Here is a 27,728-nt window from a genome sequence, read left to right as displayed (position 1 = left end):
CAAAATTTCTTTTAGTCTTTCTATATGTTGAATAACAAACTGACAAAAATGAATTGAAATATTAGTCTTTGTTGAATTTTGTTTTAGAGATAGATAAACCTAGTTTGAACTCCCACAATCTATAAGTAGTATCATCTAAGTTTGAGTGCATTTTCTTAATCCCAGTTTCTTTATTTGGAAAAGGAACATAATCATAGAGCTAAATTAATAATTAAGTACAATATATTTAAAAACTTAATTAAAAATCTAGTATAGAATAAATAATAAATCACTGTGGTCATAAACATTAGTATTAGTATAATCATACTGACTTAGAAACTTGTAATTAGTAATTAGGGTATTACTATATGCATTTTATGAATCAAAAGCTTTCTTGGTTTTATCTGTCTATAATTTTATTTTTAATTATTGATAAACCTTTCACATATTTCTAATATATAAATCACCTTACTAAATTTTACGTTGTAATACTAAAGGCTTTAATTTATTTTAGTTACAAAAATGGGGATTACATAAATAAAGAGATGGATAGATACATAGCTTCCCAAATAATACATGTATACACAACATTCTTGAACTATAAATTACAAAGCACCGTGGTCTCACACAATACTTGTTTTATGTGATGAGAGTGGTATGAGGTATAATCTCAAAGGAAAATATAAATCATCTAGATATTACTAATTGCAAGTACACTGACCTTGCTGTATTACTGCCTAGAATTGTGCTACATGTAGGGGGAATGGCAGTGAATGTTTTTTGAAAAATATATAAATTAAGTTAGCAGACATTTTATAGTACTTTTATGTTCAGAGTAATTGACTAGGCACTTCAAGGAGTATTAGACTTACAGCAAACAAACCTACTTCTGCTTTGCAGACTTACCATTTGTTATAAAAGACAAATCCCCAAACAAATAACAATTATAAGGCAGAAGACATTGTAAAAGACCTTTAAGCATAATACTGGGGTGAAAAAGGGGTAAAAGCATTTGAGGTGCCTATCAATTCCAATTGGGAAGGATCTGCCAGCATCTAATGCTATTATCACCAATTAAAAGCACTTGATACACATTTCTAAACACTTAGATTTTTTAAAAAATAAACCTGATCCCATGAAACTTTCTCCAACATTTCTATCTCAAATGGCTGATAGATGATCAAGCACAGGGAAATTAATTAATCAAAACTTAGCACTTTTTTCTACTGCAGTCTTTGGTGTGAGGCATGTTGATAAGGAGGAATAGGAAGAGATGAGTTCTTGTATTTTGTCCTGTGGGTGAAATATTACTTCTGGAAAAGATGACACTATTTCTAAACTATGGTATAAAGTTGATTCTCTAATCTAGCTTTCAGTCCAATGCTCATCTTCTAATCCCCTGAGGGGTTCTCAGGAAGAAAGAGGGAGAGGGAAAGGAAGAAAGAGGGAGAGGGAAAAGAAGAAGGAAAAGTTGTATGATCCTCAGCCCCAGCCAATAAAACCAGAATCACTGCACGTGGGACACAGAAGTCAGTGTTAAATGAAAATCTCCCAAGATGAATGGAATGTGCTGCCATGAATGAAGGACATGTCTGTCCATGGTAATGTTTCTCAGACTTTGCTGGCATAAGAATCATCTGGATAGTTTGCAGAAACAGATGCACGGCCTCCATCCCATGAAATTCTTCTGGGGAGAAGCTCAAGGTTTTGTGTTTATAACAATTCCCAGGATAATGCTGCACTGTCTATCTGTGAAGTACTTTAAGTAGCAGTGCTCTAGAATATAGTTTCCAAAGCTGCTTAAATATAAGCAGAAGAGCAAGTTAGCTGGAGATTATTGTTCAAACAGGAGTGTATAGACAGGCATCATTAGCTTCTCCCAGGATCCTGCTAGAGATTTATTGACTCAAGATCTGTATGATAACTCATCTCCAGGTGATAAACACGTGCATTGAAGTTTGAGAAACACTTCTCTAATTCTCAAATTTGCCCGTATATTGGAATGACTTGTAAGATTTTTCAAAACTACTGACGCTTTTTCACTAACCCAGGATCCATTCTGGACCATGGGTATTTTTAATAGTTACTTACATGATGTGTCAGTGCTCTAGAGGACATAATTTGAAGAAATGTTATGCAGAGTTTTCTCTAAATTCTGCTCTAGTCACCTGGACTGTCACATCACCTGACATTCACTCACGTATTTTAATCAGAATCCCCTGAAATACAAATACAAATACAGGAGGATGGACATTTTTCTATCAGTCACATCTTAATATAATTTAATTAGAGTCTGATTTGGGGTAACAAGGAAAAAACTATTAGGGGAAATGCTAGGGGAAAATGTTTAATGGGATTTAGAAGAATGGGAGAGAGTAACAATTTAAAATACAGGGGCACTTCTCGTCCTGGGCTGAGAGGGAAGGAAGCTTAGAGTGTTGACTATCTGGTGGGGGGGCAACTTGTTCTTCAAGAGGTAGAATGAATGGTACACCGGGCACTGGAGTATCGACAGGAGTGGGCCTAAATCGTGGTAATAAGTTGGATTTCTTGTGAGAAATAAATAAGAAAATAATGAAGAAATATGAAGTTGTAATTAATTACACACCGATTGGATACATGGGAGAAAATCTAAGTGGTTGGTGCAGAAGCCATCAGAGATCATTAGGGGGCCCTCCATTCTTACAGATGTATCTTCCTTTTGTAAGTCTACTGAGTCCAGAATCTTGTCTATATATTTTAAATGCTTAACAACATTTTATTTAATGGTATCCTAACATCATTAAACACATTACTTCCCTTCTTACTTAAGCCAGGCTTATTCTAGAAGTATGACTAAATAAATGCACTGGCTAAATACCCTTCTAATCAATATTGGGTCTGCAAACACGAGTCTAGGATTGCTGGATCTTACTCAGATGCTCCCAACACATCTGAGATATACTCTGGGACGTTTATCAGGAATCAGGTGAATATAGAAGTAAGAAGAATGTCAAGCTTTCTTTTTATAGTGGATCATCTTGAGGCAGAAGACAAGTGGTGGCTAAGGACAATCAGGAGCCACTGAATTTTAGACCCAGACCCCCAGCCTGAATCTTTACATTGTGTGCGATCTCAGGGACAGACTTAGAAATTGAATAAAATGTGTATTTTTCTTTGCAAAAGTTCTTATTAATCTTGTTTATTAGTGAATAAATAAAAAGAACAACAGTCACCTAATTTAAACTATTGCTTTTATTATAATTACACGGGAGCACAAATAAATAAGCACAAAAGTATTGTAAAATATTGTCAGTACACTAAAGAAATCAATTTCCTTTCCAACAACATCTGGTTACTTCAGTAGTATCAAAGTACATTTATAATTACATGTTACCTAAAAAAATCAAGTACAAAATTAAGAGACAGTGAAACATCAGTGTTTATATCATTATGCATATAGAAATGGCTAATAACACAAGAATAGAGAAATCTGTTATGCTTATTTGCACAATTTTTCAGGCACATACCTGACATTTCTAATGATTAATGAAAATGTAAGATGACATTCAGATTTTTAGATATGATAAACATGTTATATTGGAATGGATGTTAAATGGTTTTCTTTTAAAAACCTGTCTCAAAAATGCAGTGCTATTAGCCACTAAAAAACATATTATTTTATATCATTTTCATAGCTATTTGTTTCAACTGTTTGAAAAGAGCAAGAAAGTAAACATACAACTGCTAACACATTTTTAGTGCAAGATAACAAGATCTGTGACTTTTACTGTGCTTTGTTTTTTTATAATCACAGTGCACTTTACACAAATTGCTACACTATAAATGTCAAAGAACTCCAAACAAAAGAAGTGCATACTAAACATTTTCATATATATTATATACAGTGTGTAATTTGTATGTGGGTGTATACATATATAAATGCAGATGCTTTTAGGGTGGGAAAACCCAGTTATATTTGGGAACAACTAAATACTTCAAAGGTTTTCACATACGCTAGGTTGAGATGGGCCCATCAATTTCTTTAAAAATGTTTTTCCCTTTATTTTAAACTTCATAATATTAAAAAGGAAATACAATTAGACATTTTTTCCAGCTCATAAACATTTTACTACAATGTAATTGACCCAAATATCAAAGGGTTTTAAATCATCAAATACACAAGTCATAATGATCAAATCTAACATAGCAAAATGTGTTACCCTTTTACTGATTTACACAGACAGCAGTACATATGTGTGTGTACATATAGAGGCTTACACATAAACATAGTTTATACTTGAATGCTAAATTCAGTATGGTTTAGTATCTTATTTTGACTGTACACTTGATCAGAAAAATGAGAATACCATATATAAACATATAAGAGCTGTCAAACGAGATTGTATATCTTTTTAAAAACAATTGGCTTTATTTTGAAAATATTAATGATTGCATAAGTAGCTCCTTAAATACAAAGACCATGTATTTTCCAAAGTTTAATTCCAAGTGCTTCAGAAAATTTATTTTAAATGACTGACACATAAGTTGCTCGATAACAAACTCACAAAAAATCTGGTTAATAACAAAATGTTCACATTCTTCAATTAGCCATCTATTTTCCCTTGCAGGAAGGGTCTGGTAAGATAATCTTAAGTACTATATGTACTTCTTTTCTTTTCTTTTCGTTTAAGTTTAGGACACAAAGAGTTATGAATTACAGGTTTATTGCACATATGTTCCTTTGCACGTGTGAATTAACTCTCTTCTCAGAATCACTGATTAAATCATGGAAATCTCTTCTTAATTCCACATGAAAGTATAGTTATTTTACAAGCTCTACTTTAGAAAACGAGCTTGATTAACATGTAGGTAATAGGAAAATCGCATGGATATGTGTCTTGTCTCGATATCTTATTTGGTCAGTGAGAACAATAACCATGTAAGGTTGTTTAGTATTACTGATTTAGTCACTAAACTTGCTCAAAGAATTAAACCAAATTCTGTACATAGACAAGACATACACTGATGCCAAGCCCATGGTAAGAAAAAAAATTCTTTTATTTTCTAGACATGAAGAAACTTGTTCACCATTTTGAAGCAATGTCACTGCTCTGAAAAGTAAAGTCGTATCCACTTGTATCCAGACAATTGTTGTGTGTTGAAGATGTCTATTCTTCAAATCTACTATATACATTTTAAATTCATAATATCTTGTTGTACTTTCCCAATTATTTTATATGAGTGGAAATTAACCTTCATTTCACTCCAGATTTGTTTCAGTAACATAAACGCAGGGAAAGGTTACCAGGGTTTATATAACGGACTACTGTCATAGTTTAGATAATGCTGGCTTCTATGATTGGAAAAAAATGCAGTATTTAATATTTTCTTTCCATCATTTCTAAAGAAATTTGTTTTTCTCTTCAAAAAAGTATCTCACATATAAACCCTCTCACTGACAGACAATAAAATTTTGTTTCTATAAAATCTGCTGTGAAAAGACAATTTTTCATAATTATGAGCTCTTTCAACCTGATAACCATGCCATGTTTTGATTTGTTCTTTGGCACTGCTAGAAATAAGAGCTTTATCATGGCACAGTATACTGACTGAGGTTATCCTCTGACCAAATTCATACACTTAAGTGTCCCAATTTATTACTGCCAGAGAGTCAGCTTATTTTTCTCTCTAGAGTAATCATCTCTTTTCCTCTACATAGAGAAACACTATATATATAAAGAGGAAATTGATTATAGAATGGCTATTGCCCCAATGGACAATTAAACATTGTACAGGCACAAAATAAGTGCTTTTGAGTCAAATCTCAGTGACCCACTTTTCCAGATATTTCAGTTTCTTCCCATGTTGGGGAAGATTTGGAGAAGAGCATGGAAATGTTTGTTTGCCTAAGGTCAAATTTTTAAACATGTTACCTCCTCAGAAATTAATGTATTTGAACAAGGAGCATGTGAAATCTGAGAACATTATGAGTTTGACAGAACAAATGAGAATGACTGAACCTGGCACACATCACTGTATTACCTGTTTCCTTCTGGACAAGTGGCTAGCATTAAAAAAACATATCCCAGCTAATTCAGAGAGATATGGGCAAGACAAGCATCTAAGAAATGCACCTGGGTCTCCCTGTAGAAAGATGGTGTCTAAGTGTAAATTCAAGGGACGGATGAGCATTACCACCTTGAGCCTGAATATTTATGTACCAAGATCATCAGGATGCTGAGAATTGATATCTTGTGTTTGATTGATTGTCTTGAGTATATACAGTCATAATAATTTAAATCAAAATAGCAATTTGGGTCATAACACATTTTACTTCCATTATGATTTTATCTTAACGCATTTTTTATCATTCTTAGATTTGTGCTGCATTGGTTGTTGAGTTTGAAATATAAACTCTAGTTGGTTAAATGTAGTGGCAGGATACATTTAAATTGCTTAAGATCCCTCTGCTATTTCTTATATTTGTGAGTGTACTCTTTTCACTACCTCATTAATGCAAGCAAAACCTAAAACTTCAATAAGCTTTTTATGTATACAATTCTCCCACCGAGTACTCATTCACACACACACACACACACACACACACACACAACATACACATGCCCCCACTTACCTTTTTCCTTATTCTTTCAGAATTCTAGTTGGACATCAAAATATACATTAATTATAAAACATTACAAAATTATGTTTTAACATTTCAAAGGCTCTCGAAAGGAACTATTACTGGTAAAGCATTGCTATTTTTTTTATCAATATAGATTAAAAAAATTCCCTAACTCCTGTCGTATTTGGTTTTATTGAGCAGCACACTACTATTGCTGTCAATACCTTTACAAGGAAAACTACTATAACAATAACTCCTAACACACACTTTTTTCTCTCAGAAATATAATACTAAATGATTGTTAGTGAAGAATCACATACTGTCGATTTTAGGAAGCATAAATAGTAATTTAAATATATAAAATATATGTGATAGTTTCCTTTTTATTTATCTGTGGCAATATTTATATTCAACTAACAAGTTACTTTTAAAAGATATATAGAATTATTTTAAACGTAAATTTCATCACCACATAAAATTGAATCCACCTTATCCTCTACCCCCTGTATTTCCTGTTTCTTCCTTGAAAAAATATAAAATAAAGACGTGATCATAATTCTTTGGTCATGGAGTCATGATTGGTAAGAATTGCCATGAGGGTTATGCACGGATTGTGACCCAAAATGTAATAACGAGTTTGAAAAAAATAACGAAAAATACTTTTCCATTCATGGATTTAAATTTTGAGAAAGATTGACATTTCGTGGACCAAAATATGTAAGCTCATCTAGTTGAATGTTTATTACTTTTTCTAGGGGAAACAATCACGCACATGAAGTGTTACTTGAAAACTGATTGTGGTGACCACAGAGCCACTGGCCTCACCCTCTCTAATGCAATCTTGCTCTTGAACTTTTGATTCCTTACTCCTTCCATTGTCACAGTGAACCCTGGTCTCCTCCCATCAGATCCATGATGCAAGGACATGTGTCCCTAAGTCATTTCTGAAGGAAATGTCCTAGCAACTTTCTCTGCACTCTGACTAACCACTGTTTGATATAATCAAGAAGGTATTGGAGAGGAAATTTTATGAAACCAATGTCACAAGAATGTTGGTGTCAGTGTAACCTGGACATCCAAATTAACATCAGTTTTGCATTTATTTCCTGTCAAAATCTTAGAACCCTAAAAAGCAGCGGGTGTTCTTAATGAATGTGACATTCAACTTTTACATTACTAGCACCAGATCATGTATTATGTGGTTGAATATGATTTATAGCTGTGAGCTCTTATACAGAAGCCATATGTAGGGAGGAGGAAAAAGAAAAGGGTTTTAAAAGACAAAACAATAATAAAAGGCATCAAGGAATTACATATAAAAGAGATAACAAACCAGTTAATACCAAAATTATGTCATATAGTAAACTCGATATTTCTGTCGTTTACGTATAGTGTGTATTGATTCAGGAGTCACCCATAAACTAGTAAACTATTTACACTTTAATATCTTCTGGATTCAAAATAATCTGGGATAAATTCGTGTGCCTTGATTTCAAGGACGGATACATTTCATCTTGAACTTGCCATGGGTATGCACAGCCTCCTGTAGGACTGCATTCCCACAGAGAAGATACACAACCATGAACTATCACATGACCGAGTCGACCTCCCTCTTCGTATTGTATTAAGTGGCGTGGAGTCCCGTGTCCTGCACACACTCATATGGCAGTATCCCAGAATACTGTTTGCTGCTTAGAATAGGGCGGAGGGCTGCACTTCTTTGCACCTGCGTTCTTCTTCCAGCTGGGTAGGATAGGCATGCTATCCTGTTTGCAAAGGCCCTTTTCCGTTTTCTGTCTAGCCTTTATTTCCTTGCATAAGCAACGCTTTTTCTCAATCATCTCAAGCATTGTATGGTCTCCATGAAACCACTGCATGCATGCCACCTAGCAAAAAAGAAAGAGTGAATACAGAAGAAAAAAACGGAATGAAAGCATGTTTTTTGCACTGTGCTATTAGTTGCTTAGCTGTTTGTATGCATCCTTTAAAAACACTTAAAATGAATTGAGAAATGTTAATAATTCATACAAAGCAAAAATGAAAGCATGGAAACTGTATTTAAAATGGTAAATATCACAATATTATTTATCTAATAATAATTGGGCCACGAATATTTTTTCTGATATATTCTAAAAGTTCACAATGTGGAAAAACAACTTTTTATTTTGTCTTTTCCAACAACTTGCCAAAATCTGTCTATTATTTTCACACTGGTTCCATTGTGTTATTCATCAGTGTGTCTAAGTTCAATAACTGAAATTATTTTTTAATGAGATCTAATATGAATATGATAAGTTTTAATGATGTTAATGTACATTTTCATTCTTGAAATACATTGTAGTTCTTTTGGGTTTGTTTATAAATAGCATGTAGTAGGATAAAAATTCGTGATAGTTCTTCCTAAAATGACTTTCACTGTGCACCATATGCTCAGATTCCAAATGCTTAAACAATTCTTTGAAAAAATATTTTGCTATATTTTTAGATCCTTCAGCAAATGTCTACATTAGAGTCATTGGCCTCTACAGCCCCATTGACATAGATTCTAATTAGTCACAGAAACATGAGAAAAAAAGATTCATCAGGTCAGTTGGATTATCAGTAGACTCGACATTGACACATATACATATGTTGTTGGACAGAAAGGACTACCAGGTGTCATGGTACCATGTCCACTAGTAACTGTCTTTGGAAACAAGTCTGTCACACAAAGAAGCCAAGATAAAGAAGCTAACATTTAATTGTTTAAGAAAACACGCTCTATGCCTTACAGGGTTAAAATTGCATCCATGAAATCATTGAAATTGGTGTTATAATTTTAGAATGATAAAGCAAATGCTTATCTAATGTTTACTCTATATCAGATCTCATGCTAAGTTCTTTGCATGGTTTAACTCATTTATTCCTCACAATGATGCTGTAAAATGTATACTACCAGGGAACCCATAACGATGAATTAAATAATAAAGAAACCAGGTAACTCGCCCAAATTTACGGAGGCAGAAAGTGGCAAAGTCAAGATTTGAAGCTGAGTCCGTTCATGTCTTTCATAACTACAGTATACTGCCTGTCAATGTGTGTAAAAACTGGAAAGAACTGGGCAGATAAATTAGTATAATACCCTTAATGTATAGATGAGGAAATTAAGGTTTTAAGAAGTTAGGTGTGGAGGTAGGTTTTGTTGAGTAGAATTCTCGTGATTCCTAAACCACTAGGGAAAAGGAAGACCTAAAATAGAAAACACGGATTCAAATACTGGATATGTCAAATTTCTCCTGGTCTTGGTTTCTTTATCTGAATAACTTGTTGATAATTCTGCACTTTCAGCAGTTGATATGAAATCCAATAATTGGATATGAAGGTCAGCTCACTGATACTCAATGCATTTTGAGGCAAAAATTTTGTCTTGGTGCTCATTTGTTTGGTACTCATTAGGAAAGCTAGAGTTTAGTGCTGTGGATTATCCCATGACTCACTCTTCTTTTGTAGCCAAATCACGTTGTTTGATACTCATAGTTTTGGGTTGTTTGGGGTACTCTCCTGCCTTCTGGGACAAATTAATGATGAGTACCAAGATACATATAGTGATGGTTGCTGTTGTATTACCATTTCTAGCTGCTATTCAAATGCAAATATGTTTATGGCTTTGTTATGTGAATAAAAAATGCTTATCAACTAACAGTTAAAATCAATGGTCTGGACTTGGAATCAAAAGATATATTCCTAGGTAAATATCTTATATATGCCTAAAATGACACAAAGTCTCTTGAAAGGATGAGCTATGTATGTGCATTTGATGTCTCCTAGTCTCTAGCTCAGGATCTTGGACATGGGCATTCAGATTAGAAATAAAATCCTAGGTGTTGAGTTAATCTACTGAACAGGTTTGTGTCCCAAGAGAAGAATGCCAAAGTAGCTCAGAAATTTTTGTAAGACTTTTATAACATGATAATCTATAAAATAAAATACAGTAACTCTATTTTGGTGGAAATATAAGCACAGTTTATTGAGTGACTATCAACTTTCATACTGGAACTTATATATAACAAACAATTGTCAGAGGACACACCTTAATCTCATTCATCTCATAAGTCTCAACATGCAGAACAGAGGTATAGTTTCTTGGTAAAATTTTATGAATTCAATAGAAGCTACCTTCATTGAACAGTTTTTGTTGCCTATTAGAAAAATTCTCCAGATAATCTTAGTAAAATCTTACTTTGTTTTATGCATTTCAGTGTAATGGGAAAACCTCTGAAATTCAATGTATCTTATAGCATCACTTCTACATTTGTGTTTTACTTACTTGTCTAGGTGTACATTAAATAATTTATTACTTAATATTCTTTGGCATTTTTGTGGTGAGAATCAGTATACATTGCTACAAAAGAATATTATTTATTTTGGACATCACAAAGGATTTGTCTAGTATTAATATGAAATGTGTTAAAATAAGCCCATAAAAGATTCCATCATTTTCCTGGGTTTTTTTAAACATAATTTTTCACTATCTTGTTAGAATATGATTATAAAATTCCATTCCATCTCCCCTGGCAGTTGAAAGAACTTTGAGAATCTGCTGTGAAACAACTAATTTGAAACCAAACCCCATAAATGAACTCTTTTAGTATAGTTATTTAATTAATGGCCATTTCTGATCATTAATTGAAATGCATTTATTATTTTATCATGTAAAAGAATATATACACACTGGAAGGTAAGAAGATTTGCAAAATAACTATAAGACAAGTGTTCAATTATTATGAATACACATATCTTGGACAATGTTTTCATATTAAAATAACTCATCAGAGACAATATTCTCGAATAATATTAAGCTTATTGAAATAAAATCAAATGAAACTCCCTGTCAAGGAAGCGAAACAAAAATCTCTATCCCTGTGTGTTAGTTACATAGCAAATACTTTTAAAAAAGTACAGTGTAAAAAAGGGGAAGAAGAATAACTTTATAGTGGAGAAACATGTCTACAGGCTGAACATCCATGCCCTGACAAAATTCACACGCTGAAACTCTCACCTCCGAGGTGATGGTACTAAGTGGGGAGATTTTCAGGAGGTGTTTACATCATGGGATTAGTGAATTTATAGAGGAGGCTCACGGTGGCTCTTCCTTCTCTTTCACCTTGGGAGGATACCGCAGGAAGCTGATCTGTAACCCGGGAGAAGCTGTCACCTAAACTCAACCATAGGGTACATGACCAGGCTCCAGAACTATGAGACACAACTTTTTACTGTTTATTAATTACTCAGTTTATGGTATTTTATTAGAGCAACCCAAACAGAAAAGGCATCTGATGAACACCACCTTCAACCCATGATGAGCGGTAGTAAGTCATGTTGACAGCAGGTGTCCTTGCTGTGATGTTACAAGGACGGTGGCACTTTGCCTCTGCCATCTTTCCTTCTCAAACTCCCTCATCTCCATTCTAGTCATCGTAAACAGCAGATAATCCCAAACTGAGAGACATTCCACAAAATGCAATGCTACTGCCTTGGAATGCTGCCAAGCTCACCCCAAATAAAGAAAGTCTGAGAAACTGTTACAATCTAAGGAGGCATAAGGAGCCTCCATGACTAAAGGTAATATATGCACTGTCCTAGAAGGGGCAGTGGAGAAAAAGACCTTTAGAGAAAAGCTAAGAAAACTGGCATAAAGTATGAACTTTAGTTGATTATAATGCATCAATACTGATTCATTAGTCCTGACAAATGAACCATAATACAATAAGATAATAAAATTAGAGACAATGGATGTAGTTGCACATTCTTTGAAACTTTTATGTAATCTAAAATCTAAAGAAAACATATTTTTAAAAGATTAAGTGAAAAGATTATATTCTTTGTAAATGTGAGTTTAGCTGTAGTTTTAATTTTTTAAAAGGAAACAACACATTATTATGGAATGCATTAAATGACGTGATTGGGGTCCTGGTTTTTGTGTGAGGATACAAAGTCATTCATCTCTGAACATTCTATATATGTTGTATGACTACTGGTGTATACTTCATGTATACATGGTATGTATACTTGAATATAACTCTCAAACATGTTTTGAATGCATTGTACCCAATTTGTACATATATTAGGTATATCAGTGATAATCACAATTTACATGGCTGTGGGGGTTGAACTACAGCATTCAAGTGGTAAAGACTCATATATTGTAGGATCTTCTGGAATCATCAGGAGCAGCATAGTGAGAAGGAGCTTTGAATTCACTTCAGTAATTACTTTTCTCTTTGGAAAAAATAACTATTTCCTGAGATTAAGAACATATTATCTTCGAAGAACAAATAAATAGCAATGCGGTACCATAATAAATCTCTGTAATATATGTTTAAAACATCTACTGTTCCAAAGTATATAAATCATAAAGAGAAAAAATACTCTGAAGTAACTACTTGGACTATCTTAAAATGACATGAGAATAAAACTTTCATGTCTCTATTTTTATTTCTATGCTTCATCAATTAGCATGTGAAAAAATAATTTATCAAAGCGTCAAAGACTCAGGAGCCAGAACACAATGTTCAACAAGAACCTTATTGACGTTACCAAAATTAAATTCAGTAGCAACTCTTGAACTTTATGAATATAATTTTATTTCTTTAACAATAGCCATAACAATCAATACTAATTTTCACATGATCAGAGGCAAATAATCTATCTGTTCTACATTTCTCTTTGTCAATTTATTCAATCTAGGCAGCTGGTTATATGAGAAATGCTTATTTCCTGTTTAGGGAATATCAACTTTACCCTGGTCAAAAAGAAACCTGAAATGATCAAAGTTCTTTGAATTTTCTCTTTATTCCACAGGTTTCCCCAGGAGACTATGGACACCAGCATGAGGCAGTAAGGAAGAACAGGAAGATAGAACAAGAAGAACAGGAAGCTAGGGGGGAATGATGCAAAACAACTCTTTCAGGAATGTAGGAGGTGTCCAGACCCCAGCACTGTGTTCTCCCTATCCACAGGACTCCTTAGCAGTCCTGAGAGTAGCCAAGGGCTATTGCTCTTCTTGAATATGTTCTTTCTCACCATTTCAGTGGGCTATGAAGTTGATCCTTTATTAATAAAACATGCAGAAAAAATAAATACATAAGTTCCATGGCTTTTTTACATAGGTCTTCATCATGATGAGCAGGGTTGGCAAACTATAACCCACTAGGCAAATATAACCCACTGCCTCATTTTGTACAGCCCATATGTAAGGTTGTTTTTAATTTAAATTGGAAAAAAAATCAAAGAAAATATTTGGTGACATATGAAAATTGTATGAAATTTGAATGGCAGTGTATATAAATAAAATTTTTGGCACCTTAACATGCTTATTTGTAGACATATTATCTAAAGTGTTGAGTAGGTGAGACAGAAATTATTTGGCTTCAAACATGTAAAATATATACAATCTCTTCACAGAACAAAATTGATAACCTCAGAACTATCATGTGAAATAAAAAATCTAACTAATAAAATAACTAACCATTTTATTGTGATGAATACAGTATCTAACAAGGTCAAATAAATGGCAAGCTAGATTTGTAAAAGTCAGAAAAATAATTTCTTTTTTTTTTTTTTGGTACCGGGGATCGAACTCGGGTCCTTGGCGCTTGCGCAGCAGGCGGCGAAACCACTGAGGCAAATACCCGGCCCGAGAAAAAACATTTCAATGGATAAATCAAACATAAAGCTTGTTGAATTTCCACTTATCTTCATAATACTGAATAGTTATTGGATCAAACTACTGTTCCTCTATCATCGTATTCCTTCCTAAATATGCTTTCACCTATATGAAGGGTCAGTTGACCCTTAAAATAACTATCTTTTAGGGTTGTCTGATAGAAGACATGAAAAGGATGATATCAATATTGGTACTATAAAAAGAGCTATAAAACAAAATAAAGAGCATTCATTCACATGGTCATACATATTTTTTCATATCAAGTTTGGCCCATTAAAGAAATCAGAAATGATGAGAACTGGATTTGAAATAATTTTATGGCAATTAATTTAATTATTTGGCCATGTTGACTGTATATTTTAAATTCCATCATTATAAAGAAAAGTAGAAGGTTGGAATTAAAGAAATAAAGTAGATAGCCTGGCTTAAATTCCCTAGATAAAATTTAACGCGAGGTCAACCCCTTCTTTTAGTAAAACTGCAAAGATTACCAGGTTACCTGGGAGCTGTCATTTGATGACAATATAAAAGTAAAAATTTATTTTGAGGCTTTTCCCAATTGTGGTGAATAACATTTCATGTCTTTTTTTCAACTATTTTTGGAGGAAATGGTTGACTTTAAAAACTATAGACAATCATCATAGCCCTCAATAAACCTTTTGAAATTGACATAACATAGAGACAGAAGTGTTATAATTATCTGCATTTGTCAGCATATTCACTAATAAATTGCTTTATTAGTTACAGAATCACGATTCCTTTGTGTGATCATCAAAAGACCACTTTTGATGAAAAAAAGTGTTTTTCTCTTTGAATGACCATGGCCTGTTCTATAGATCCCTTAAAAATAATTTATGTTTTAGAAGCTTATGGAAGCACCTCAACATCATCGTATTTTTATGGCAAATGTGTAAATGGTTCAAAAGCAGTGAGTAGCTGGGGCTGGGGAGGACCAGTGATCGGCAGCCCTGCCCTCTGTGTGAAGGGTAAAATTCATCACATGTGGCTTTTTGAGGGGGCTGGATGTGAAAATGCAACAATGGAGGTCACTTCCTTGCTCCGTTCCCATGGTTGCCCCATCCAGCATAGAGCTCAGTGGTCTATTTGCCTCCTCACATTTCCAGTGCATTTAGGAATGAATCAGTGATCAGACATTTGTCCTGTACCAGGTGCGCAAGCAGGGTGGCCTTTGCAGTATGCATAACACCTACAGCAGCACAACCAGTCCACATATCGTGAAACTTGCTGGGTTATCACTGGCTCCCAGAAGGATATAAACAACAAAAACGTCTGAAATGAATACAGCCCTGAGGCAGACAATGTACCATTGAGTGGCCCTCGCTGGTCCTAAAGGCTAGCAGAGCTTAACATTCATATAGCATAATCCCATCGGGTGGGAGGAGAGAGGAAATACAATAGGCCTCATGTAAATGGAATCTGAACCCAAGCAGGAAAAGCTATACTTGTACCCAACAAAGCAGATTTCAATCCACAGTGAGTCAGAAGACACAAAGAAGGTCACTCACTACATATTGGTGAAAGAAACAACCCACTGAGAAGACATAATAATTATAAACACATATGCATTGAATGGCTGTGAAGCCAATTTCATAAAATAAACATTACATGATATAAAGGAACAGACAGATCCCAATGAAATAATAATGGATGACTTCAATATTTCACTGTTACCAATAGATAGATTATTCAGCTTAAAATATTAACAAAGAAACATCATAGTGAAAATATACTATAATGAAAAGGACTTAATAGGCATCTACAAAATATTTCATTCACATTCAGAAATCACATTCTTTTCAGCAGGTAATAGAATGTTCATGAAATAATGAATCATTAAATTATAAAATTTAATATTAGCTTCAAAATAAAAAAAGAAAAGGTAAAATAAAATGAAACACTTAGAAGTCAACCTAATCAAAGAGGAAATTTTTCTCTACAATGAAAATTATGAAACACTAAAGAAAAAAATTGAAGACACTACAAGATAGAAAGATCTCCCATGTTCACAGGTCAGCAGTATTAATATTATTATTTTTATTTTTATTTTTTGGTACTGGGGTTTGAACTCAGGACCTTGCACTTGAGAGGCACACGGCGGAACCACTGAGCTAAATCCCTGGCCCAGCAGGATTGATATTATTAATGGGCATATTACCAAAAGTGATCTATGGATTCAAATTAATCCTCATCATATAAGGCAAAATAAGCCAGACTCATGGTATTACCATATATTTTCTCTAATATATGAAATTAAAAAAAAATTTTAAAGTGACATGAAAGTAGAAAGGAAACTTCTAGCCAAATGGAAGTGGGTCAGGTGGAAGGGGTTTAAAGGAGGGATATGTAAGTGGGGGAGGATATGATCAGAGTATGTTATATGCACGTATGAAAATGCCACAAAGGGCTGGGGATTTAGCTCAGTGGTTCTGCTGCCTGCCTCGCAAGCACAAGGATGCAAATTCGATCCCTGTTACCAAACAACAACAACAACAACAAAATGCCACAAAGACGCCCAATAGTCTGTACAATTAATATGCACTAATTAAATACACATATGTTAATAAGAGCAGGAAGAAAACATAATCATAGGACTCACATGTAATTAGTCAGTAAAAATGCTGATTATAGATTGTCAAAAAGTACGGCACCTGAGGATGATAGACTATAACAGCTTTGCCATGCCTAAGAGATTACTAACAAATAATGTATAAAATGCGTAAGTTAAAAATCAATATATATTTTGGAAATATAGATGCAAGTGGCATAAAATGGCTCAAAAAGTCATAGTCAGATAATCTGTGTGGCTTTATAATTATTGATAAACCCCACTTATATAGTCTTGAAAGGAATAAATTTTAGACTAACAAACTAAGTCTACTCTAAATGTCTCCTTCTTTCCTTTTTGTTTTTTCTTATACATAAATGGCAGAATAAAGTTATTTGAACTGCAACATGAGTGCAATATCAAGCCAAGAAGAGAACAACTCCATTGGCCTGAATTTGTCCTTGAACTTTCAATATCACTTCAGTGATGTTGTATAAGTTATATATCTAGCTTTGTTGCTTGGGAAATTATGAGAATTGAAGATGATACATAAAATATTCTTAAACTTTAAACTTTGACTACATTATTTGAAATAACAAACATCTTCAGTTTTAAGTTTTCCATAGTTTTCTCACCTGCACTTTTTCCATCGTTCACTGTGATCTATTGATTATTGATTGGTTGTTTCATTAATTAGTCCTTATACTTCTTCCTCACTTATCACTGTGTTGACTTAGAATACCTGCTTTGTGCAAGGACTACACCTCAAGTAGGCACTAAAATTTCAGTGTTTACTTCCCATATCTATATTTGATTTTGATTTTGATGAGAAACTTGATATAACGTTGCTTGGTGATGGAAAATTTTAGGTGAATATTAATTCCTGCCCTTTTCTTTCTAGATCTAAACACCGCCCCATAGCAATGTCCAATCAATTAACCCAGAACATAAAGTAAAAGACAATATGTTGTATTTTAAGCCACTTGAGTCATTCATTTGTATGTATCTATGCTTACTTATATCATCAATTATATAAAATTCTCTTATCAAGAGGTTTGAAAGTTATAAATTAATGTCTTTCGAATTGGCACAGCTATAAAGAGTTTAAAGTTAACACCTGGTGCTCATTTTCTCTGCTTATAATGCTTAAAGGACCTAACACTTCAATTTGATAGGAGTGTTTTTTAAGTGAAAACCGTATCTTGAGTCAGTTTTAAGGTTGAGGATGGGTTTCAACTACCACACTAAGCAGTGACAATTAAAGTTCATTCCAAGTTTTCTTACTACACTATGCATTGTACTTTAATAATTGCTATCCTATTTGTTTATATGTGTGTATGTGTTTCATCTTCTACTTCCTTAGCATTCATTACAAAATGGATAACAAGGGTATGATGGCATATTTGTAACAGTTATTTAGTTGTGAAACCTGGTACTAATTACTTAACCTTTCTGAGACCTTGCTTCTTTACTCATATAAATGAAAACTATAAAACCTCAGGTTGTTGAAAGCACTGAATGTAATCATTTGATATCTATTAAGAAGTGAACACTATTAAAAATACAAGTTCCTCTACCCTCAGTAGACTATGCTCTTTGAGGACAGGGACCTTCTTGTTAATCAACATGCCCTTGGCCTCTAGCACAGGGGAAATATGTAATAATGTTTATAAAAAACTGGATGAATAAACAAATAGATGGCTGCATGTGTAATGCTTCCTGGGTATTTTCAGGGGGGGGGAAAGTGTATTTTTTTGAAGTCCTTGATTCAAAGAATGATTTCATTACACTTTGGATCACTGATTCCAACAATATCTTGAATTGTACAAGGTTAAAAATACATCTCCTCAGATTTATGAATCACTTGAAGCTCAGCCTTTGATACCACCATATAAGTCATATAGCGCCCTGGTTGTTCCACCAAGAACACCTCTTCTTCAGATCCTGGGCATCAATTCTGGGCTCTTCACCTTACACTGAGGGACGAATCAGTGCTTCTCAAACCTCCATCTGACTCTAGATCTGGGGAAGATCAGATGTAGGAGGCTACAGTTTTATCAGGCTTACCAGGTGATCCTGATGAGATGAGGTTTAAGAAACCAAGTGAAAAATGGCAAGAAGTTATATTAAGTCAAGATGGCACAGAAACATCCCCTCAAGATCTGGCCCTTCCCATCCTCTGTCCCTACATATGAGGTACAGCATACAAGCAGAGAACCAATGGAGGTTTGGGAAGGAGGAATCAGATATTTGTCTTGGCAAATTGTTGCAAGTACCCACCATCTATTGTGCATACATTTATTATGTGCACATAAATTCATATGCAGACTTATACATATATGTAAATATCACATATGTGATTATATTTTTTCCATCAACTATAGGATTTTTAGTTGCCATATTATTTAACAAATAAAATTAAAAAGTATTATGGAAGACCCAAAAGAATTTTTAAAAATCATACCACAGAGATATATGTGCATCCATGTTTAAAATGCCACAGTTTATGATAGCTAAAATTTGGAAACAGCCCAATTGCCCGTCAACTGGTGATTGGATAAAGAAGATGTAGGTTTTTTTTATAAAATGGAGTACTACTCAGCTAAAAACAATGAGAAACTAGAGATATTTGTAGCTAAATGGATGCACATTGAGGCCATAATCTTAAGTGAAATGAATAGGACACACATGTGTAAATACCAAATAGTTTCTCTGGTGTGAGAAACTGAAAGTGTAAATAAGGATCAAAATTTAAAATAGATAATGTGAAACAGGAAGAAAAGGTCCAAAGGGGAAGGGGAAGGGGAAGTGAGAGGGGTAGGGGAAAGGAAAAAGGGAAAGGAATAAATATGAGAAAAGGAAAAAATGGAGGTGCCCAGGAGGAGGCTCCCCGGCTGCCATTCTACTCTCCCAGGGCAGAGGAGGTGAGCCGCGTGGGTGCCAGCAGCACCCCCCGACCCCTGTGGAAATGAGAAGACACGTAAACAAGACTCAAAAACAGACTTCCAGATCACCTACAGCAACCCCAAAGGGAAACGAGATGAAACACTCTGATACTCAACCACCTGGACTCCACCAACTGGCAACAAAAGAGGATCTGGAAAAAATGAAATCAGAAATAATTTCTCAGATAACAGCAGAGATTGTGCCCATAGTCCAAGACATGATTAATAAATCTAGAGAGGGCACAGATAAAAAAATAGAAGAGCTGAGGAACAGAATGGAATCCCAACATTGGAAACGAATGGAATCCATAAAACATATACAAACAGATTTCCAGGAGATTAAAAACTCCACTGAAAGTCTATGAAGCAGAATGAGCCAATGTGAGGACAGAATTTCAGATATAGAAGATAAGATTGCAATTTGTGACCAGGAAAAGAAAAATTGCTTTAAAACTGTAAGGGACCACAAGAAATCAATCCAGCAGCTGCTAGATGATGCAAAGAAGAATAACATAAGACTGACTGGAGTCAATGAAGAAACAGGAGAGAGTGCAGATGGCATAAAAAAACTGTTCACAGAAATGATGGCAGAAAACTTCCCAAGCAGGGGAAAAGAACCTGACATACAGATAAGTGAGGCATATGACTCCAACTAGCTTTGATCAAAAAAAAAATCTACACATAGGCATATAATTGTTATGATTCCAGAAACCCAACACAAGGACAAAATTTTACAAGCAGTGAGAGAAAAGAAACAAATCACATACAAAGGAAAGCCCATCAGAATCACAGCAGACCTCTCAATACAAACCCTCAAAGCAAAAAGAGCTTGGAGTGATGTATTTCAAGCCCTAAAGGAAAACAGCCTTCAACCCAGACTGATGTACCCTGCAAAACTACCTTTCAAAATTGATGGAGAAATAAGATACTTTCATGATAAAGAGAACATTAGGAACTTCATGAATACCCAACCCTCACTCCAAAAAATTTTAGACAATATCCTAGGAAAGGACAATGAGGAGCACAATCCCAGGTAGCCCAGCAGAATGAATTCATTCAGTATGACAATTAAACCCAAAGGGGGAGAATGCAACAAAAAGAAAAAGTCATGACAAGGCTTTTAAAACTTTCAACTTCATCTCCCTAATGAGTGTATAACTCAATCTTGTTATTGTACTGATTAGTATTTTTCTGATTCTAGAGTTGCACACCTTTCCTTGTGCTGTACTGGCTATTTATCATCTTCTTGTGTCTACTTTTTAATTGGGTTGTCTATTAATGAGCTGTAAGAATTCTTTATATATTCTGGTCATAGGTTATATGCATTGTAAATATGGTCTGTTTAAGGACTATTTTTCATTTTAACGATGTCATTTAAAGTTCTAAATTTTTATGGAATCTCATTTATCAATTTTTTCTTTTATACATCATGTTTTTTGTATCCTAGGATGTTCTTGACTACCCTAAATTCATAAATATTTTCCCTTATAATTTCTTCTTAAAGTTTTATAGTTTTAGTCTTTCAGATTTAGGTTCATATATCCTTTCAAGTTATTTTCATGTATTGAAATAAAGGGTTGAGGTTAATTTTTTATATATGGATTCCAAGTGTTCTAGTGCCATTTGCTGTAAACACAATCTTTTCCTCTGCTCTTGAATTGAGTTTATATTCTATAAAATGTTAATGTTAAATCATCTTTCAAAACTCAGTGGACCATATATGTGTGGTTCTATTTCTAGATTCTCTGTTTTATTCCAATAATCTATATGTCTTTCCTTACACCAACACTGCCTTGATTACTGTAGCTTTAGAGGAAGTCTTAAAATTAGGTACTAAATGTCTTACAACACTGGGTTTTTTTGTTTTCTTTTTACTTTTCTAGGTCCTTTGTACTCCTACTTAAATTTCAAATTTCAATATCCAATTCTTCATTTATAGCAAGTATACATACACCTGAATTTTTATATATACCTTGTGTTTTCTAATCCTGCTAAATTCAAATACAAGTTCTAGGGGCTCCTAGAGATTTCTTAGTATTTTCTCTGCAGATGATCATTTCATCTACATACAAAGATTTTGCTTCTACCTTGCCAATCCTATCCTAATTGTGTCATTTTATTGCCAGACTATTTTGGTTTAGCCTATATTTCAAAGTTTAATGGACAGATGAAGAGTAGGCGTATCTGTCATTGTTCCCCACCTTAGGGAGAAAGCACAGTACCTTCTCCATTCATATAAGGTCTTTTTGCTGGAAGTGTGAAGTACATGTCTTTGATCTGTTGAGAAGGTTCTGTTCTACTTCTAGTCTCTTGACAGCTTTTACCATGAACAGCTGTAGAATTTAGTCTTTTTCTCCAACTAGTGACAGGATCATATGGCTTTTTCCTTTCTTCTGTTAAAATGATGACTTTTGGGGGTGGATCGTCCAATGCTGAACCAACACTGTCATCCCTATAATAAAACCACTTTCTACATACTGCCAGATCTGACTTCTAATAGTTTGTTTTGTTAAACAAATTTCTGTGTTCATACTTTTTTCTTCTATTATCTTTATCCAGTTTTAGTATTAGCACAATGTTGATTTCCTAAAAAGAGGGGAGAAGTGTTCCTTCTTTTTTCTGCTTTAAATGTTTGATATAATTTATCAGTTAAAAGGTATATGAGCCTATTGTTGTCATATGTGTAGGTTTTCAAGCTAGGAATATACTTTCTTTAATAGGTGCTATTCAAATTTTATATTTCCTCCAGAGTTAGTTTCATTAATTTGTCTTCCAAGGTACTTCTTAGAAGTTGTCAAATTTATTTCAAAAAAGATTTTTGTACTATACTTTCTATATCCTTTTAAATTCTGTAAAATCTGTGGTAATGTCTCCTTGATCTTGATATTGTAATTTTAAAAATGTATAATTAATATTGTATAATAGGAAGAAAAGGTCTAAAGGAACAGGGGAAGTGGGAGGGGTAGGAGAAAGGAAAGAAGGGAAAAAATATGAGAATGGAAAAAAAATATGAGAAAGAAAAAATGGAAACACAGTCTTTGCAAATAGGGAAGGGTGGAGAGGGGTGAAGGGATGGCGGGAGAAGGGGAAAAAAATAAGAACCAAGATACTCATGTAAAGGTGCAAGATCCCAATGATGAATGTAACTGTATTTTATACCTAAAATGTACCAAGAAACTTAATGCGGAAAAAAAAATGGAAACAAAGTCTTTGTAAATAGAGAGGGATGGAGGGGTTGAAGGGCGGGGAGGGGAATGGGGAAAAAATAAGAACCAAGATATATCATGTAAAGGTACAAATTCCCAATGATGAATGTCATCATACCGTATACCTAAAATGTACCAATAAACAATGAATTTTTTTTTAAAAAGTATAAAGGAAGAACAGGTCAATAATTTCACTCAAGATTTATTAGCAAAAATCTAATAAATCCCACATCTTGAGATTCATTATTGATATAAAATGAATGAATTCAAAATAGTCTTCCATGATTTCATAAAAGATTTAAAACAATTTTAATTATATGCACCTTTGATTACATTACTTTGGCATTAAGGATTATTGAAATCTAAGTAAAGTAATAGTCATAACAACGTCAGTGATATAATACCAGAAATCATGATTAATTGCATATAACCATGTTCCAAGCATCCTATGGGCACAGAGCATTTATCAATTCCTTTAAGCTTAATAACGTAAGTAAGCTTTGTTACTGTTTTTAGACGATAAAGTGAAACTTGAAAAGATGAAATAACAGGTGCAATGTGATATGACTAATAGAAGGCAGAATTGGAATTGAAATTCAAGATTAAGTATTCCAAATGCTGGGCCCCTTGGCTTTATTACCACAATAAATTATCTCATAGAGATCAAACCAACCCATGATGGCAACATGCACACACACACACACACACACACACACACACACACACACACACACACATGGACACGGACAAACACACTATGGTAGCTTCACCTGGAAAATTGTACAGTTAAGAAACAGTGGTAAAATTTCTGCTGGAAGATTACAGGATTTATAAACTTCCCAAACTTTGGAGAAGAGATGAAAATTTGATGAAATTATTTGCTAAAACTAGCATCACTACCATACTACTTTTCATAATTTTCAAGGTCATGGGCACAATAACTGTAGCTCTTCCTCCCAGTGAGGAAAGCACTGCCTCATTTTGTTAGCCCTGCAATAACACAGTGATCTCCATTTTCTAGGTGAGAAAAATAAAGTTTAGAAGAGGTTAGAGCTAATTTTTCAGTCTTTGCAAACAGACCCCTCTCCTGTGAAAAGAAAAGAACAAGAGAGCAAAAGTCAATACCTTCCCCTAGATTATACCCCCAGCTTCCTTACCTCTCACTCACAAGGATACACTCAAAAGACACCCGAATGCTTTCACTGTTTTTTAACATGAAAAGGTTGAATCACAAAGGTCGTTCTTTGCTCCTCACTTTACCTACTTCCTGGCTTCCTTTCTAAAGAAGTTATTACTAGGCTGGGCATGGTGGCACCTGCCTGTAATCCCAGCAATCTGGGAGGCTGATGCAGAAGGATCACAAATTTGAGTTTAGCCTGGACAAAAAAAATTTTTTAAATAAATAAACAAAAAGGGTTCGAGATGTAGCTCAGTGTGAAGGCCCTAGGTTCCATCCTCAGTACCAAAATAAGTAGTTTATAAAATATTTAATAAAATATCCTGAAGACAATGTGTCCAAGGAGTGAAAAATTATAATTGCAATAAGAACAATACATTTTTTTGCTCCATAGCAATATAGCTGCATCTCATCTTAGCTCCAAGCACTTACTAAATCCATACAATTGTGTATGGAAACACACTGCCTGCTCTAAGCACTGATCAAAGAAGACCCACTGAAGGTGCTATTACTTATTTTATTAGCTGCACTCCTGTAGCAGTAAATATAATATTGCCACACATATTTATGCTTCTCCAAGTATTTTTACAGCTTGGTGAGAAGTTAATGTCTCTTGACTGAGTTGCCCAAAAGTGTTAGCTGATGCATGAAGTTGCAATAGGAGAGAAAGCTGGTGAGAACAGCTTCATAAGGGAAAAAGGCCAGGGATGGATTTCATGCCACTGTGAAGGAAAGTGCCGTTTACCAAAAACACAAAAACAAAAACAAAAAACCCAGCTAAACAGCCAAACAAAACAAACCAACAAACAAAAACATCATTTTAAAAGTTGGGAATGGGGGGAGGAAAGGGCAGGGAGAGGTTTATCAAGATGTACGAATTACAGTGTGATAGGTGTAAGAAGTTTCTGTGTGCTAATGCACAATATGGTGGCTGCACATAATTATATACTGTATGTCTCCAAAAGCGAGAAGAAAGAATATTGCATGGTCTTAAGTATTAAATGAAGAAAGGATAGATGACTGGGGAGATGGATATGTTTAGCTTAATTTAAACATTTATGATGTATGCATCTATCAGAACACCACATGGCACCCCATTATTACATATATTTTTTGTTCTTAGGTGCCACTTTCAAAAATTAAATTTTTCAAAAAGAATTTTAGAAAATAATAAAATTTTCAGAAAATTCAGCATATTTTCCTATTACAAGAGGACAACTGAACGCAAATAAAGCACTTGTGGGAAGAAGATATTAACTGTGTACCTCTTTGGAATGAATGCAATGTGCAAATTGGCCAGTGTATAGGATTTCATTTTATTTAACATGTGTTCTCTGGTGAAAGTCTATGATCGAGTGCACAAGAGAAACTTATCCAGCTGATAATGCACCATCCATCTAGGTCTCAGTGGCATGGCACTTTCATTTTATTCATGTACACAAGTGTGGTAAGTGGATTATTCCCTGTAAATGTATAGAAAACCACACACTGACTTTGTGAAATAATAATAATACTGCATGATGAAGAGTTGGTTTGTGATTTCACTCTTACATGTCTGAAATTGCCTGAAAGTTTTACTGAATTTATATAAAGCCGGGAGGGATATTTTAAATGAGCCTAAATAAAATATAACAACATATTCATTGTTTACAAGACAAGAGAAAGTTTCAGAGGAAAGTCGATTCACATTAAAACATGATGAAATAAAATTATGTCTATCACCACAGGGAGGACCATGGTCTAACCTTAGAAAAACAAAACATGATTCATGATTCAGCTTTTTACAATTTTATGACTTGCAAACCTTTGCTCTGGAAGGGTAAAAATGACTATACACTAAATGCGAGGTACTTTTTCCAATAAAGAACGCATAACAAATTTTCCAATAATTAAACCTAATCATCACTACAGATGATTTTCAGCTATTATTTGATTAGGCTAAGTGTAATACAGAGAAATCTCTGAGTAGATTTCATATTTAATTTATTTTTACTTAATTTTATTTCTTTATTTTTTGAGACATAGCTTAACTAGGTAGGTAACCCAGGCTGGCCTTGAACTCACTATCAAGCCCAGGTTGGGCTCCAAATCCCCTTCCTCCTGCCTCTACCTCCCAAGGACTAGGATGACAGGTGTACCACCATGCGCGGGCCCTTCAGAGGTAACTTCTATGTTTAAGAGTGAGAATTTTACAAAGAGAAGGCCTTAGAGAGCTATTCCCTGAAGGAACAAGCAGTGATACAATCCAAAATTCAATTACAACAAGTATATCAATACTTTTCACTAAGTATATTCCCTTAATCACTTACATTAGCATTAAACTTTGATTTCATTATCAAGCACTTTTTTTTAATAATGTCTATGGACTTGACCACAGATAAAAGAGGGAGAGTCACATCTTGGTAAATATTTGCTTTATCTAGCCAGAGAGGGGACTCATAGACAAACAGTGTTGATTCTCAAGGAATATAATTTAGTAATAACTGAAACAGCCACAAGTTTTGTTCTTATAACTTTGAAATGAACTGGAGAAGTACATGTGTGATTAATGTATTTCCAAATATGAGTGTAACTATGATAAAGTGAAATGCACCGGCCAGTGCAATCCTGTAATTCACTCCACCTACCTAGGTCTAGTGAGGAAGGAGAAGAGAGGTCAGGCTCTGGAAAGCAAAGCTGCACAGGGCTTGCAGTTGGGCTGAGTATAAATGATACAACGCTTAAAAATTTCAACCCATGTAAAGAAAGCAAACCAAGAGATTTCATATAGAGAACAGAAGAAGCAAGAGTGGCAGTGGGGTAGGGAGAGAAGGCTGCAGCCAGGCCAAGGGCACCCAGGTTGTGGGTTGGCTTTGAAATCAGGGAAAGATGGCAATCATTAGAGGGAGCCAACTTTTCTCCGTATTCTTTAAATAGGCTTATCTTTAAAATTCAACTGAATCCTCATTGTAATCTCAGTGCTGGGGAAAAGCATCAATTACCATCTTTCCTTTCATTGATGATGAAAATAAGCATATAGTTAGAAGATATTTTCTGGATTTCTAGTTCTATCAAAGCGGGAAAGTACTCATTCCCCTTACTTGTTGGCCGCTGCAGGCTTTGGGTTCTATTCCTCTCTCATCACACCATCTAAATAAATTTTCTTCTATTCTGTAAATTCAAGTCTCAACCACATTGGTCTACAGCCCAACGTCTTACTCTTGTGTTAAAACCAGCACTTCTTTCCCGGGTACTGTAAATAACACTTGGAAATTTGCTCATAAATTAATTAGACTTCGATAACGGATTTCCTCTAAAGAGGTTGGGCCAATTTTCTCTCTGACCATAGTCAAGCAGGTCTTTCTGGGGTCAGTATGGAAAGGCAGAGAAAATGAACCCTGTATGAAAAACCCCAGATCAGTTCCAAGGCAAGCAGCCTCTGATCTACCTGCCAAGAGTTTCCACATAGCTCCCTCTCTTCCCCTGCTTCTTTCCCATTCCCACGGTGTGTTCTGTCCAAGCAGAGCAGCTGGGCACGGATGGACAGGCCGGCCTCCCTCTGAG

General features: G+C 34.5%; 1 protein-coding gene across 2 annotated transcripts in view; it reads right to left on the bottom strand.

Moving 5' to 3' along the window:
• Positions 1–3,921: 3,921 nt before the first annotated feature.
• Positions 3,922–27,728, bottom strand: part of Nyap2 (neuronal tyrosine-phosphorylated phosphoinositide-3-kinase adaptor 2) — a 174,503-nt gene continuing 150,696 nt past the window's right edge. For both annotated transcript variants that reach the window (XM_087209323.1, XM_087209324.1), the window contains one exon: positions 3,922–8,472. In XM_087209323.1, the coding sequence (XP_087065449.1) occupies positions 8,245–8,472 (228 nt within the window). In that variant the 3' untranslated portion in view covers positions 3,922–8,244. The remainder of the gene's footprint in view (positions 8,473–27,728) is intronic.

This window comes from Heterocephalus glaber, unplaced genomic scaffold, assembly GCF_053883595.1.
Source record: "Heterocephalus glaber isolate CG9 unplaced genomic scaffold, H.glaber_assembly_v1.0 deba00001004, whole genome shotgun sequence".
Classification (NCBI taxonomy): domain Eukaryota; kingdom Metazoa; phylum Chordata; class Mammalia; order Rodentia; family Bathyergidae; genus Heterocephalus; species Heterocephalus glaber.
Note: the sequence above shows the minus strand (reverse complement) of the source record. Positions and strands in the feature narration are given on the sequence as shown.